The sequence below is a fragment of the Vigna radiata genome, unplaced genomic scaffold, assembly GCF_000741045.1.
Source record: "Vigna radiata var. radiata cultivar VC1973A unplaced genomic scaffold, Vradiata_ver6 scaffold_51, whole genome shotgun sequence".
In the NCBI taxonomy this organism is placed as follows: Eukaryota; Viridiplantae; Streptophyta; class Magnoliopsida; order Fabales; family Fabaceae; genus Vigna; species Vigna radiata.
In genome coordinates, this window is record NW_014542732.1 from 565492 (window position 1) to 578241 (window position 12750).

At 37.5% G+C, this 12750-nt stretch overlaps 1 protein-coding gene and 1 pseudogene across 1 annotated transcript; one reads left to right on the forward strand and one right to left on the reverse strand.

Moving 5' to 3' along the window:
- Nucleotides 1–6680: 6680 nt before the first annotated feature.
- On the reverse strand, nt 6681–7733 carry LOC106780666 (annotated as a pseudogene).
- Nucleotides 7734–9786: 2053 nt separating this feature from the next.
- LOC106780667 lies at nt 9787–11628 on the forward strand. The gene is made up of 4 exons (XM_014668966.1): nt 9787–10437; nt 10529–10752; nt 10825–11082; nt 11160–11628. Exons 1-4 carry the CDS (start codon nt 9787–9789, stop codon nt 11626–11628), a joined length of 1602 nt encoding a protein of 533 aa, XP_014524452.1.
- Nucleotides 11629–12750: the final 1122 nt, after the last annotated feature.

Consider the following 12750-nt stretch of genomic DNA (forward strand, 5'->3'; position numbering starts at 1 on the left):
CTAGAAAACCCCTTCTTTTCTATAAATAAAAATTAAAAATATATTTTAAGGATTCTAGCGCATGTGTGATCGCACGCATCGTCCTTGTGCTAGAAGACCTTTTCTTTTTCTTACATAAAAATTACAAAAATACCAAAACATCCTTTGTCAAACAAACAATCGAACTTTCAGCCAGAACTACGTAATCCTTGATTCTCCATCCAAAATGGAGATACGTAGGATGGTTTTTCCGTAGTTTTCCAGAATAAACTATGGTGGCGACTCCAAAATCTCTTTTTCTAAACTTATTAATTATTTTTGGATCGTCGTCCCGTCGCGATTCCGGTTGCGACAGAAATAAATAAGAATTTGGATATATGAGAGTTTCAAAATATTACATTGTTCCCCAACAGCAAAGGGTTTAGTTCACCATAATCATGGTGAAACTAGATGAAAATAATGAAAGAATGGAAAAAATAACCCTAAACTTGGTAGATTAGAGCCTAAGCATCCAAGGAACCTCCTCCAAGGTGTGTGGAATAGCTCTGGACGTTTCTCTCTGCCAAAATAATCCCCTTTTGATTCGCACTGGGGCTATATATAAGCCAAAAAAGATAACAGAAAGATTATAGAATCTAGCTAATAAAAATAGACAACCGCCCAGGTGCCTAAGTAAACCGCTCAGCGGTTTCCCTCTTGCCGCTTTGACCGCTCAGCGGTTAGTTTTGCCACTGAGGGGTTTCCCTCTAATCGCTCTAAGCGCTCAACGGTCCAATCTGGTGCTCAACGGCTCTCTTGACCCTTCTTTTCATCATTTTTCTCCTTCTTTCAGGGGTCTAAGTCCACCTTACTTTACTTCCATCTTCAATTCACCTAAAACCCTGGAAAACAATGTAAAAACAAGAATAATATCTCTAAAATCAATTATCATGCTATGAATGAGTTAAACAAAGCAATGCATATAGAGGAAAAACCCTAACAATTAATGAAAGAAGCATATGTAATAAGAATCAATTCCAATACAAAAGAGTTTAGAGGTTACATCTTCCCCAATAACAAATAAGATTAGCTCTCCACCATGGAGACTCTAGGTGAACAATGGAATGGAATGAAGATAGAAATCCTAGAAAGGGAAGAGGAGAGCTCTCACATCCCTAAATCTGCCCTCAAAGGGGTGAAAAACTTGTTTCTGTGCTCAAGCCATCAAAAGATACATTCTCTAGGGTGTCTAGGTCTTAAATAGAACATAAAACTAATAAAAAACAGGTCCAAGCCCATGTCGTCGACGCTCAGCACCCCAACTTAGGGCGCCCAGGCGTGAATGTGAGAGAAGTGGCGCTCAACGCCCCCAAAAGGGCGTCCGGGCGAGGTGCGGTGCAAATTCTGCGCTCAGCCCCCTTAAAGGGGCGTCCAAGCTTGGACAACTTTTTTTAGCACTACATTTTTTCCTTTTTTTCTGCATTTTTGCTTGCTCATTAAGTTCTGACTCCTTCATATTTTAAATCCTCTTCCAAATCACTCCATTAGCCTACAAAATTAAGGGAATTAGTAAGAAAATCATTAAGTATAACCTCAATTCGCTTATTCACAAAACTAAAGTAAAAACATGAGTTAAAGCAAGTTTCTAAGTCAAAAAGGGTGCCTTTAGTATCAAGATTGAATCACAGATAACAGTATATTCAACTGTTATCAATGATCATGGTGTGGTTAATGATTGGGATAATCATGTTGGTGGTGTACTGATGAGTCAATATTTTATGGACTGTACTTAGTTTATTGTACCGAATTTAATCAGGGATTTGTGCTTAAATGTCCAGTATTTTCCCGTTTCTGTGAATTGTGCTTAATTTGACCATAAATTCTTATTTTAGTTAATTTGAAATATCTGAGATTAATTATTTGCATTGCTAATTGTAGGGAAATTGTTGGACAATATTTTGGGACATAAAGAGAAATGCCACACCAATTTATTTTAAACTTAAATGAGAGAGGAGATGCAAATGTCATTTTTAGGGGTGCACATGGAAATAGGCTTGAATAAAGAGCACATGGAATTTAATTTTAAAAGTCCAGCAGCTTATGGTCTAGCCAAGAGACTCACTTGGCTTTCATGGAACATGTATTTTATTTGAATTAGAAAAGGGAAGCAGCACATTTTGGTGAGGAGTTCACGTCCAACTTCATCCAACAAGGCTGCAACACGTTGACGGATGCACATAGAAAAAGAAGTCCAGCAAGGCATTCATTGGACTGAGAAAAAAAAGTTGGACGGTGCATGGTTATTGAAGCAAATTCTTCATCCAGTAGTTTGCTGCCACGGTCCAAAAGCAATTGGGCCTAGCATTCATTTTATTGAAGAAAGGAGGTGCAGCAAGCAATCCATGAGAAAGAAAGTAGCTGGTCCAGCAGGCAGCAGCCACACACAATTAATACACGGTCCAGGTGGTTTGGAGAGGTGTGCTTCAATTGGTAGGGGTGACATCAAGCAAAAAGAAGTGTGTCACAGTTTTGGATGCGCTGATGGTATTCACGGAAGCACATTCTCGTTTTCTTGGGTGATTTTGGATAGAATTGGCAGAGGAGGCCCATGGAAATAAATGGAGGAAGGCCTATGTAAGCACGAAACCCAAGGATATGAGGGAGCTAGCCGCCACAAACATATTTTTATTTTTTTGGAAGATATTGAAAGAAGACACCACACATATGGAAGGGGACGTTGCTTGATTTTGGAGGCAGCCGTTAGGTGCATTGAAAGCTGTTGCTGTCACGTTGAGAATTGGAGAGCTCCAAGAAGCGTCCTTGCATTTGCTATATATCCATGAATTTCAATTAGTCATGCAATTTTTTTTATTCAAGCTTTATGCACACGGCTGTTACATTTATCATGTCACACGGACATTTATTATTTAGAAGCAACTCATTCCCTCTTTTATTTGTACACGCTAGATGCTAGTAGGAAGTTACGGTGATTTCAGTTGGGAAAAAAATCATATGCGGTTCATTGTTTTGAGCATTGCCAATTCAATTTCTTTTGGTAAAAGCACTTGGTCACATGAAATGGTGGAAAAAGTTTATGCTTTCTAATGTCTTTTGTCTTAGAATATTTTACATTACATGTTTAATTACTTTTCATCTTTTTCATTGAGTGTTGCATTTTAATAATTTTTAATTGTGCTATATATTTGTTTGCTCTAGTATTGGGTTTAGCATTTTCACTCTCTGGACTCGATTTTAAAAAAATTACTGCAACCACACCAGAGGTCCAAATGCTACGTTTTATATATCACATGAAAGATAATTGAGTCTACTTTCCAGAAAAAAAAAAACCTCATCTCATTTAGAGCTCTGTAGAAAACGTTATGGGTAAAACATTGAGCAAAGGTCAGAGCTGTCCAGTTCCAGCGTGAATTTTCGTAATTACTGTAGCAGTTTCGTTTTTATTGTTTTAATTTCATTTTCGTGCATGGTGAAACCTTTTCAAACCCCCCCCCCTTTTCGTGTTAGACTCGATTCTGAACCGTAGTTGGTCCTTGTGAGACGACCTAAGAGTCATTCCTAGCTATATTGCATTTCTTATTATGCAATCAAATTTGATTGGGCGGCGACACCCATCATGTACCTATGATGATGATCATGGTATTGAGGATGCTCTACGTTATGTTATGTTGATAATGGTGTTACTATATTAGATATAGTAACTAGTTAGCATAGGTGCTAATGAGTGGATACACCAAAGGTTTATGTGTAAGATGTTAGTAATGACATCAAGCATCAATGATCAAGGATCAAAGATCGAGGTTCGAGGATGGATGATTGAGGCTCAGGGAGCGAGTAATCATATATGATTGAATTGTTATTACTTCTATGTATGAGATGTTTGATTATGATTAATATAATCAGATGGTATGTATCTTGTTGTGTGTTTGATTAGTGTTGATATTATTGAGATTGTTGACAACACAAACTCTATATCAATCTAGTTTTTGATGATGACAACACTATGCTTAATAACAGTACACATGTTGTTGTATTACATGTTCTTATTCTGAACTGATTGTTATATCTGCTGAACATGTTTTGATGTACTGTGGTGTATGTTCCTATGTTATTTGTGTGATATATTTGTGGAACATGCTTGTATGATTATGTGCAATGTGAACTGCTTTGTCAAAAATATTTTACTGGACATTTTGGAAAGAGAAAAATCACAAGCACTTTTACAAACTTATAATTGTGTGACAAAGTTCTAGTCCAGTCGAATACATTTATAATAGATTCGACTATTCTAAAACCTTTGTACAAATTTTGAGAATCAGTACTCTGTGATGTTTTGGATTGAAAAGAATTTTAAAATTTTTTTACATGTGTTAATCGACTTTGTTCAGTGTGCATTCGACTGTATTATTGATCTGTTTTGGAATTTTGTTACGCTCCAACGGCTATATTTTTTAAAAGTTAGTTAAGCATTGATGACTTGGTCAACTGTATTAAATGTGTGTTGTTTTTGGTTGACTGAGAGCCTCTATGTTGACTGTCTGTTATAACTGTATTAATACAGTCGACTGAATTAGTAGGCTATTCGACTGAGAAACAATCTAACTGACAGAAAACTATAAATTGGCTAAACACGATTTGTTTAGAGACTTTTGACGATCTAACATTTTCATTTCTTGTTTTAGATTGAATTATTTGTGTTAACAGCTCCAAGAATTCTTCAAGAAGACGATGGTGATCTATCTTGAGAGATATTCAAAGGGAGAAGGCTTATGCGCTGTCTGTGTGATCAGAACTGCATAAAGAAGGTGCTTCTTGATTGATCATTGAAGGCATGACATCCTGTGAAGACTGTTGCGTTGTTTGAAGGCTTGACATCCTGTGAAGAGTGCTGGAATTGACTTGTTGTGATACAGGGGTTACACGTTGAGGATTGTTCGACGTGGGTTCAGATTACAGAAGAGGGGATTCTTGCTGCAAGTCTGGTTTTGGTTATTGCAGCTATATTTTGGTTTTAGGTTAGAGAGGAGATTTATATTTTTGACGTGAGGTCTTCTATAAATTCCTTGTTGTAAAAACCGCAACCTATATAGTGCATTTGCTTCCTGGGTGGAAGGACACTAGATGTAGGCATTGTTGGCCGAACCAGTATAAAAACCAGTGTTTGATTTTCTCTATCCCTGCACTCTTTATTTTAGTCGACTATATTTATTTCACAGTCAACTATGTTTTTCCGTTGCATAGAAATTTTCATTACTTGCATTTCAAGAAAGATCAAAAGCTTTATACTTTTGTTTAAAGATTGCGAAAAGATTTTGTTTTTGAAACAACACCAATTCACCCCCCCCCCTCTTGGTGTAAAACGAAGCCTGCCTATTTTCCCAACAGATATAATCAAAAGGTATTTATCTTGTTGAGTGTTTGATTATGGTTGATATAATCAATAGGTATGTATCTTGTTGTTATGACCCTTTTATCGATAGCTTACCCCATACATGTTTGTGGTTGTGTTTTTGTGAATGAAATTATCGGGAGTGATGGGGAAAGATTGGGTTTCTTTAAAAAGTTCTTTTGACATAGACTTTTGAAACAAAGTAATAGTAGTTGTTTTATTTCCTTAGTCATTGTAATTACTTTCTGAATAATGTAATTGGACAAGGCTTTTGGAACTATTATGTTTTGAATAAATTATGCATATTGAAAGGTTAAGGTTTTGAAAAAATACGTTTTCGCGCTATGATAAAGTTTTGAAATTTACTGAATTTTGTAAACACATGACATTCCAGAATTTCGGGCGTTACAAGTTCTGGTGCTTTTTCTATCCTTTCTAGGTTCCAACTCCTCGATACTTTAACTCATCTTCCAAATCATTCCAATAACCTACAAAATCAAGGGAATTAAGGATAAAAATCATCAATTATAACCTCAACTCTCTTATTCACACAACTTAAACTCAAAACAAGAAATCAAGTAAGTTTCTAAGCCAAATAGAGTTGATCTAATATGAAAATTGCATCACAGATTATAGTGAATTCAATCGTTATCACAACCCCAAACTTGAAACTTTGCTTGTCCTCAAGCAAAATGTAACTTGGCCTAAACAACATAGATAAACTACACTGGTCTAGCATATCACAAAGCACTTTCTTCTAGAACAAATAATCTCTCATGTTTGCTTATCATAAAAATATCAGTAAAGATGTAATGTGATAATGGTTTAAAACACCGTTATTTGTGATGTAATTTTGACACTAAAAACACCCTTTTTCACTTAGAAACTTGCTTGGACTCATGTTTTTCCTTTAGTTTTATCAATAAGAGAGTTGAGGTGGAACTTAATGATTTTTTGACTAATTCCCTTGATTTTGTAGGCTATTGGAATGAATTGAAAGAAGGGTTGTATTTCTGCATTCCAAACAACCCCAAACTTGAACCTTTTCAATCCATACAATTATTCTCAACCCAACTCAAGGTAATTAATTCAAAACAAGGGTTTTCATCCTGTTTAAGGCTAAGGTTCAAAAAGGGTATAACATTTAATCACTTTAGGCAAAAATTTGGCTAAGTAATGGCTTCCAAACATGACCTTGATCATATGACATAAACATGCAATTCAATCAACTATCAAGACTCAGGCAATATCATTCATGCTTCCCTGTGAACAGTACATATATCAATGAAAACTCTAGAGCTCAATACCTCACACAACATGTTTTCTCAAACATCATTCATACACTCTGCTTAGTATCATAATCACAATCATAAATCACAACACATTTGTTCACATAGTTAGTCAACCATTTACCTGCAAAAATGCTTATTAGTGAATCATTGGGAAGACCATTCATGACAACTTCAAAAATGCTTATTAGTATCTACGTTCCTCGCCCTCTCCGTCTCCGCTACGCGCAGCGCCTGCTCCAGCGCCAAACTCCTCTACTCCGACGGGTTCCTGTGCTCCCTACCTTGTTGGTAGTACATAAAAGAAAGACAATCTCCTGGGAGACTGTAATCAAAGCTCTCCCACCCCTTATCCCCGCGCCTGCTCGGAAAATCCTTCATTGCGCGTGCCAGCTCCTTCGCCGCCTTCCCCTCACAACGATTATCGACGAGGAAAAGTGCGGCGGCCACCCGCTGCGAAGTTCTGAGAAGGCGGATCTCGTAGAGGAGCTCGGCGCCGCCGTTATCGAGGGCGGCGAGGAGTTCAGGGTCAACGTTGGACTCGACAACGGAGTCGCGGACCTACGCAACGACTATTAGGCGATTCTGGTCTACGCCGGAGATGTTGGGGGTTTCCTTGATGGTGGGAGGCGAGAAGCCTTCTCGGAGTAGGGAGGATATGAGGGGTGCGTACTGGTACCAGAGGCCGAGGCGATTGGCGAGGATGTTAGTGCGGCCGACGATGTCGAGGTTGCCGTATTGCAATTTGAGGGGTTCCGACGGAGGGCGGAAGGGTTGGTAGACTTGCTGCTGCGGCAGAGGCGGCGGGTAGTTCCTGAAGGAAGAAGGGTTGATTATGGCAGATATGGGTTTGATGGAATGGCGACGGTTGGTGAATGATGGAGAGCTTCTGAGAAAGAGATCATTTGGATTATTGGGTTTGAGGCTGAGAGTGTTTCCAGTGACAGAAGGCGAGATGGAGAGCATCTTGCTTAGTGTCTACAGACTGTTTGAAGAATGTTCTTAGAGTGTTTGAAGAAATTGCTTCTCCTTACCTTATCTCATGCTACTCTCTCTTCAGTATTTTTTTCTTCTGCTCACTCACTCATCTCTTTCTTAACTATCTTTTTCACCAGAAATAACTATATCATCAAAATATCTTGGTTTAATCATCTCCAACATCCCTATTTATGCACGGTTGTCTCAATTTGGTTCCCGTATTTTTAAAAGTATCGATTTGGTCCCTAATTATGTAAATTTGAATCAATTGAAGGCTTGCTGTTAAGTTGGCTGAACGACGTTAAGAAAATTGAAATGTGGGTTGGTGACAGGGCTAAGTGCTTTGGACGTGGAAGATTATGGTCATCTTACCTGGATGTGCTTAATTTTTAATATTTATAATTTATAATTTAAATTCAAAACGCAACGTTTTTTACTAAAAAGAAAAAGTGATTAGTGATGAGCAGACATGGGTGTGTCATTGGGGATAATTGGGGATAAGAGGGAAAATAGGGTTCTTTCGAGGGTTTGCTTTCTGGATGGAATTTGGGGGACAATTGGATATAACGTTGGTATTTGGTATAGTTGTTGAGTAAATAGGTTTCGTTTTAAGATTTTTGAGTGATTAATCAGTGCTATTTTGGTGGAATAGAGAAGCAGTTGTCGGTGAAGTACGTGGAAGACAATGGCGATATTGTTCGTAGTGAAAGTGTTCGTGGCAAAAGGTTAGTAAATGCGTTTTTCATTGTCCTTTTATGGTTCTCCGACAATGTAGCATGTTGTATAATGTTTCCTTTTTCGAAATGCATGTGGTCCCCCATTATTAAAGTGTTGTGTAATTGTCTTTTTCATTGGGTTCTGGTTTGCCTCTATTGTTAATACTTTTTGCTGTGGTCCTTATTACTTTATAGGTTAAAATATAAGTTTTGTTTTTACATCATGGAAGAAAATTTTGAAGTTGTTTTCCACCACGGTGGAAACTTCGTAAAGGAAGGGAAACTTATCTATAAGGGTGAGAGTACAACTTATTCGTTTGACCCAGACCTTTGGAGCTATTTCTTGGTAGTAAGTGTAGTAAAAGGGTTAGGTTACAATGAGTTTAAGGAGTTGTGCTACTCTATAGGTGGTTGTTCTGTGTTAGAAAATAGGCTGGAGCCTTTGTTGGATGACGTAGGAGCCATGCAGATGATAACCTTAGCTAGGCTTAATGGGCAGGTGCATCTATTTGTGGTTCATAAAGTGTCTGAACCTGACATAATACATATGTTAGAATATGTTCCTCAAAATACAGTTGAAGAGCAAGGTGAGGGTATGGTTGAGGCTGAACATGAAAAGGAAGGTGGGGGTATGGTTGAGGGGGAATGTGAAAAGGAAGGTTTGGGTTTGGTTGAGGCTGAAAATGAAAAGGAAGGTGGGGATATGGTTGAGGGTGAATGTGAAGAGGAAGGTGTGGGTTTGGTTGAGGGTGAACGTGAAGAGGAAGGTGGGGGTATGGTTGAGGGGGTATGTGAAGAGGAAGGTGAGGTTGCTGGTAATGAAGGTGATAAAATAACTAAAAATGTTGTTGATGGAGAAGAAAGAGTTGAGGTTGATGATGTTGTTGATGGTCACATTGAAACAGAGGTTGTTGCGGGTGAGGTTGAAGAGGATGTTGCTGAAGTTCGTAGCTGGACTTCTAGTGAAGAAGATGATGCTGGGAATGACGAGGTTAATTATGAGTGTATGGATGGTCTGGTTGATGTTAATGTTCAGTGTGATTTATAAGAGGATGTAGGAGATGAAGTTGCAGATTGGTTTGGTAATGTCCAAGTTGATGTGCAATCTGATGATAGTGATCTTGATGATGGAATAAGTTGTGATCTTGATAGAGGGTTGTCTGATGAGGAATGGAAATCTGATGAATTAGACAGTGGAGCAGAAAGTGATGGGTAAGATGATGAAGAGGAAGGTTATGGGAAGTTTGAAACATTTTCCATGCCTAAGACAATGTTAGATTATAAATGGGATGTGGGAACCTATTTTGCTGACAAGCAAGATTTTGTGGATGCCATCAAAACATATTCAATAGAAAATGGTAGAAATATTAAATATCTTAAAAATGATAAGAAGAGATGTAGGCTAAAATGTATGGGTGCTAAAGGAGAGTGCCCCTGGATGGCATATTGTGCTTATATGGAAGTTATTCATACATGGCAATTGAGGACTATTGTTGACAATCACATATGTAGTAGAGAGCACAAATTAAGATTGTTTAATGCAAATTGGCTCAGTAAGAGATTGGAAAAAACTGTTAGAGAAAATCCCCAAGTAAAGGGAGTGGAAATTCGGGAGAAGATAAGTAGAAAATGGAATGTAGGTGTATCTAAATGTGTGGCTTATAGGGCAAAGGCCATTGCTTCAGACCATGTTGATGGGTCTTTCAAAGACCAATATAGAAGGATTTATGACTATGCGAATGAGCTCCTAGCTCGTAATCCAAGATCAACGGTGAAGGTCAAAGTTGAAGAGACTGTGGATGGAAACATTTTTAAGAGGTTTTATACATGTTTGAAGGCTTGCAAGGATAGTTTTGTGTCCTGCAGGCCAATTATTGGGTTGGATGGTGCTTTTCTAAAAGGGAAATATGGTGGAGAAATGTTAACTGCTATTGGTAGAGATGCAAATGACCAAATGCTACCTCTAGCTTATGCTGTGGTGGAAGTTGAGAACAAGGAAACTTGGAGATGGTTCCTTGAACTTCTTGTTGAAGATCTTGGTGGGATAGAAGTTGCTTCATCATTTACAATCATTTCGGACCAGCAAAAGGTAATGCATATGACCTTTTCCCTGGTTTTTTTAATTAACATTCGTATATAAATCATTTGTCTAACAATATAGTGATAATTACATTGAACAGGGACTGCTGCAAGCTATTCAAGAAGTGATCCCTAGAGTTGATCAACGTTTCTGTGTTAGGCACCTTTACGCGAATTTCAGAAAGCAATTCCCTGGAAAACAACTAAAGCGATTGATGTGGAAGGCAGCTACAGCAACTCATCCACAAACATGGGAAGCAGAATTGAGAAATATAACACAACTTAATGATGATGCTTTCAAATACTTGTTAAAAATCCCTCCCAGGTTTGTTTCTAAATTTTTATTGTTAAAAATCTGCCATTGAGCACTAATATTGATCAACATTATCCTATGCAGGCATTGGTCAAGATCAAGATTTATCAGCAAACCTCAGTGTGATACTTTGGTAAACAACATGTCAGAGGCTTTCAATAGTGTAATGCTGCATACAAGGTCTAAGCCAATTGTAAGCATGTTGGAGGACATCCGCCTTTATTTGATGAAGAGATGGGAAACTAACAGGACAAAAAGCCAATCATTGTCTGGGGAGATTTGTCCAAAAATCAAGACTAGACTAAATAAGGAGTCTCAGTTAACTAAATATTGGATTGCATGGTAAGTTCTTTCATTATTTCATTTAAAATATGTCATTAGTTTATGATTAACAAATCTTTATTCTTTTCACTTTACAGCTGGTCAGGCAACAAGATTTTTGAAGTTCGCCATGTGTCCCAAGCTGGTGATAAGTTTATAGTAAATTTAGATGAAAAAGTGTGTTCATGCAGGAAGTGGGAAATCACTGCCATACCATGTTGCCACTCCTTGGCTGCCATGAAATTCTTAAATGTAGATGCAGAGGACTTCATCCCATGTTGCTTCAGGAAGTCAACATATGAAGAAATATATTCTTCAATTGTCTACCCCATAAATGGAAACAATATGTGGGACATTACCACATATGTTGATGTCCTCCCTCCACCGAAAAGGGTATTGCCTGGGAGGCCAAAGAAGAAGAGAAGAGTGCAGCAATGGGAATTGGTCAAGGACGACAAAAGAATGAGGAAGGGTGGTTTAAAGAAAAGATGTGGCATTTGCAAGGAGCTCGACCACAATAGGAAGTCTTGCACCAAAGGAAAACAGGCCCCTGATTTGAACTGTTAACAACCTATTCAAACTAACTCATCAAATCTGGATGAAGCAGTAGCCTAAGGGAATCAATGAAGAATTTTCATGTTGTTCTTTTATGTTTTTGTATAAGACAGCAATATCTTTTGTAACGCCTATCACTTGCACAATTATAATGCCTGATAGGTATTTGTGATGGTTTTGGTATTACACAACAGTATCTGAATCTGCAGACATTGTGATTTTGGTTTTATGAATGAAATTAACTTATATTTTTGTCAATTTTTAGTACATCGCAATATCTGAATTTGTGATGAATTTTTGGCAGCAATATCTTAATTTCTNATGATTAATATAGACACCAGGATCTTCATTTTGATGATTAATATAGACAGCAGAATCAGGTTAAAAAACTATCAACATCTGATACAAAACTGATATCAATATTTTTGGTACGGGTTCAATGGCCATTTGAATGAAGCAAAAGAAATTCTTGGTACGGGTTCAATGCCCATTTGAATGCAGCAAAATAAAATTCTTCAGTTATGCTATTCTTTTAAACACTTTGAACCATGTCTTTTGCTAACAAATAATATAGAAAGGAAATTAATATCAGCAAAGACAAATATTCATTCTGCAACCGAATCAGAACAAAACTTATGTTGAATGTTCGTGAATGAGATTGGCTATATTTCACAAACGTGTGTATCTTTCCAATTTACTGTTTCAAGCAACTTTGGTTTACCAAAATAGAGTTGTGCAAGCTGCCAGCACAAGCTAAATACTTACATATCAGAATTTGACCATTCCAATTGCATTTTCACACTAAATTATGACCAAATCACCAACCAAATCTCAGCAGTAGCGTCAAAAGTGTTTGGATCATTAATATGAAACTTTCAGCAAATTTAGTTTGACAAATATAACAGGTAGAAATGCACAACAGAGGATGGAAACTGCCAGATCAATATTTCATCATACAAGTTGCTCATTTCAGTCCAACAACTAAAATTGTCATCAACTAAAATTGCTCATAACAGATCAATAAGNACATCAAACAACTCTCATTTTCATTGAAATGGAAGAAAGCTACAACAGAGTTACAGGACATCAGCCCATTGTCATCAACATTGACACTAAAATTGTGTTTATTACACA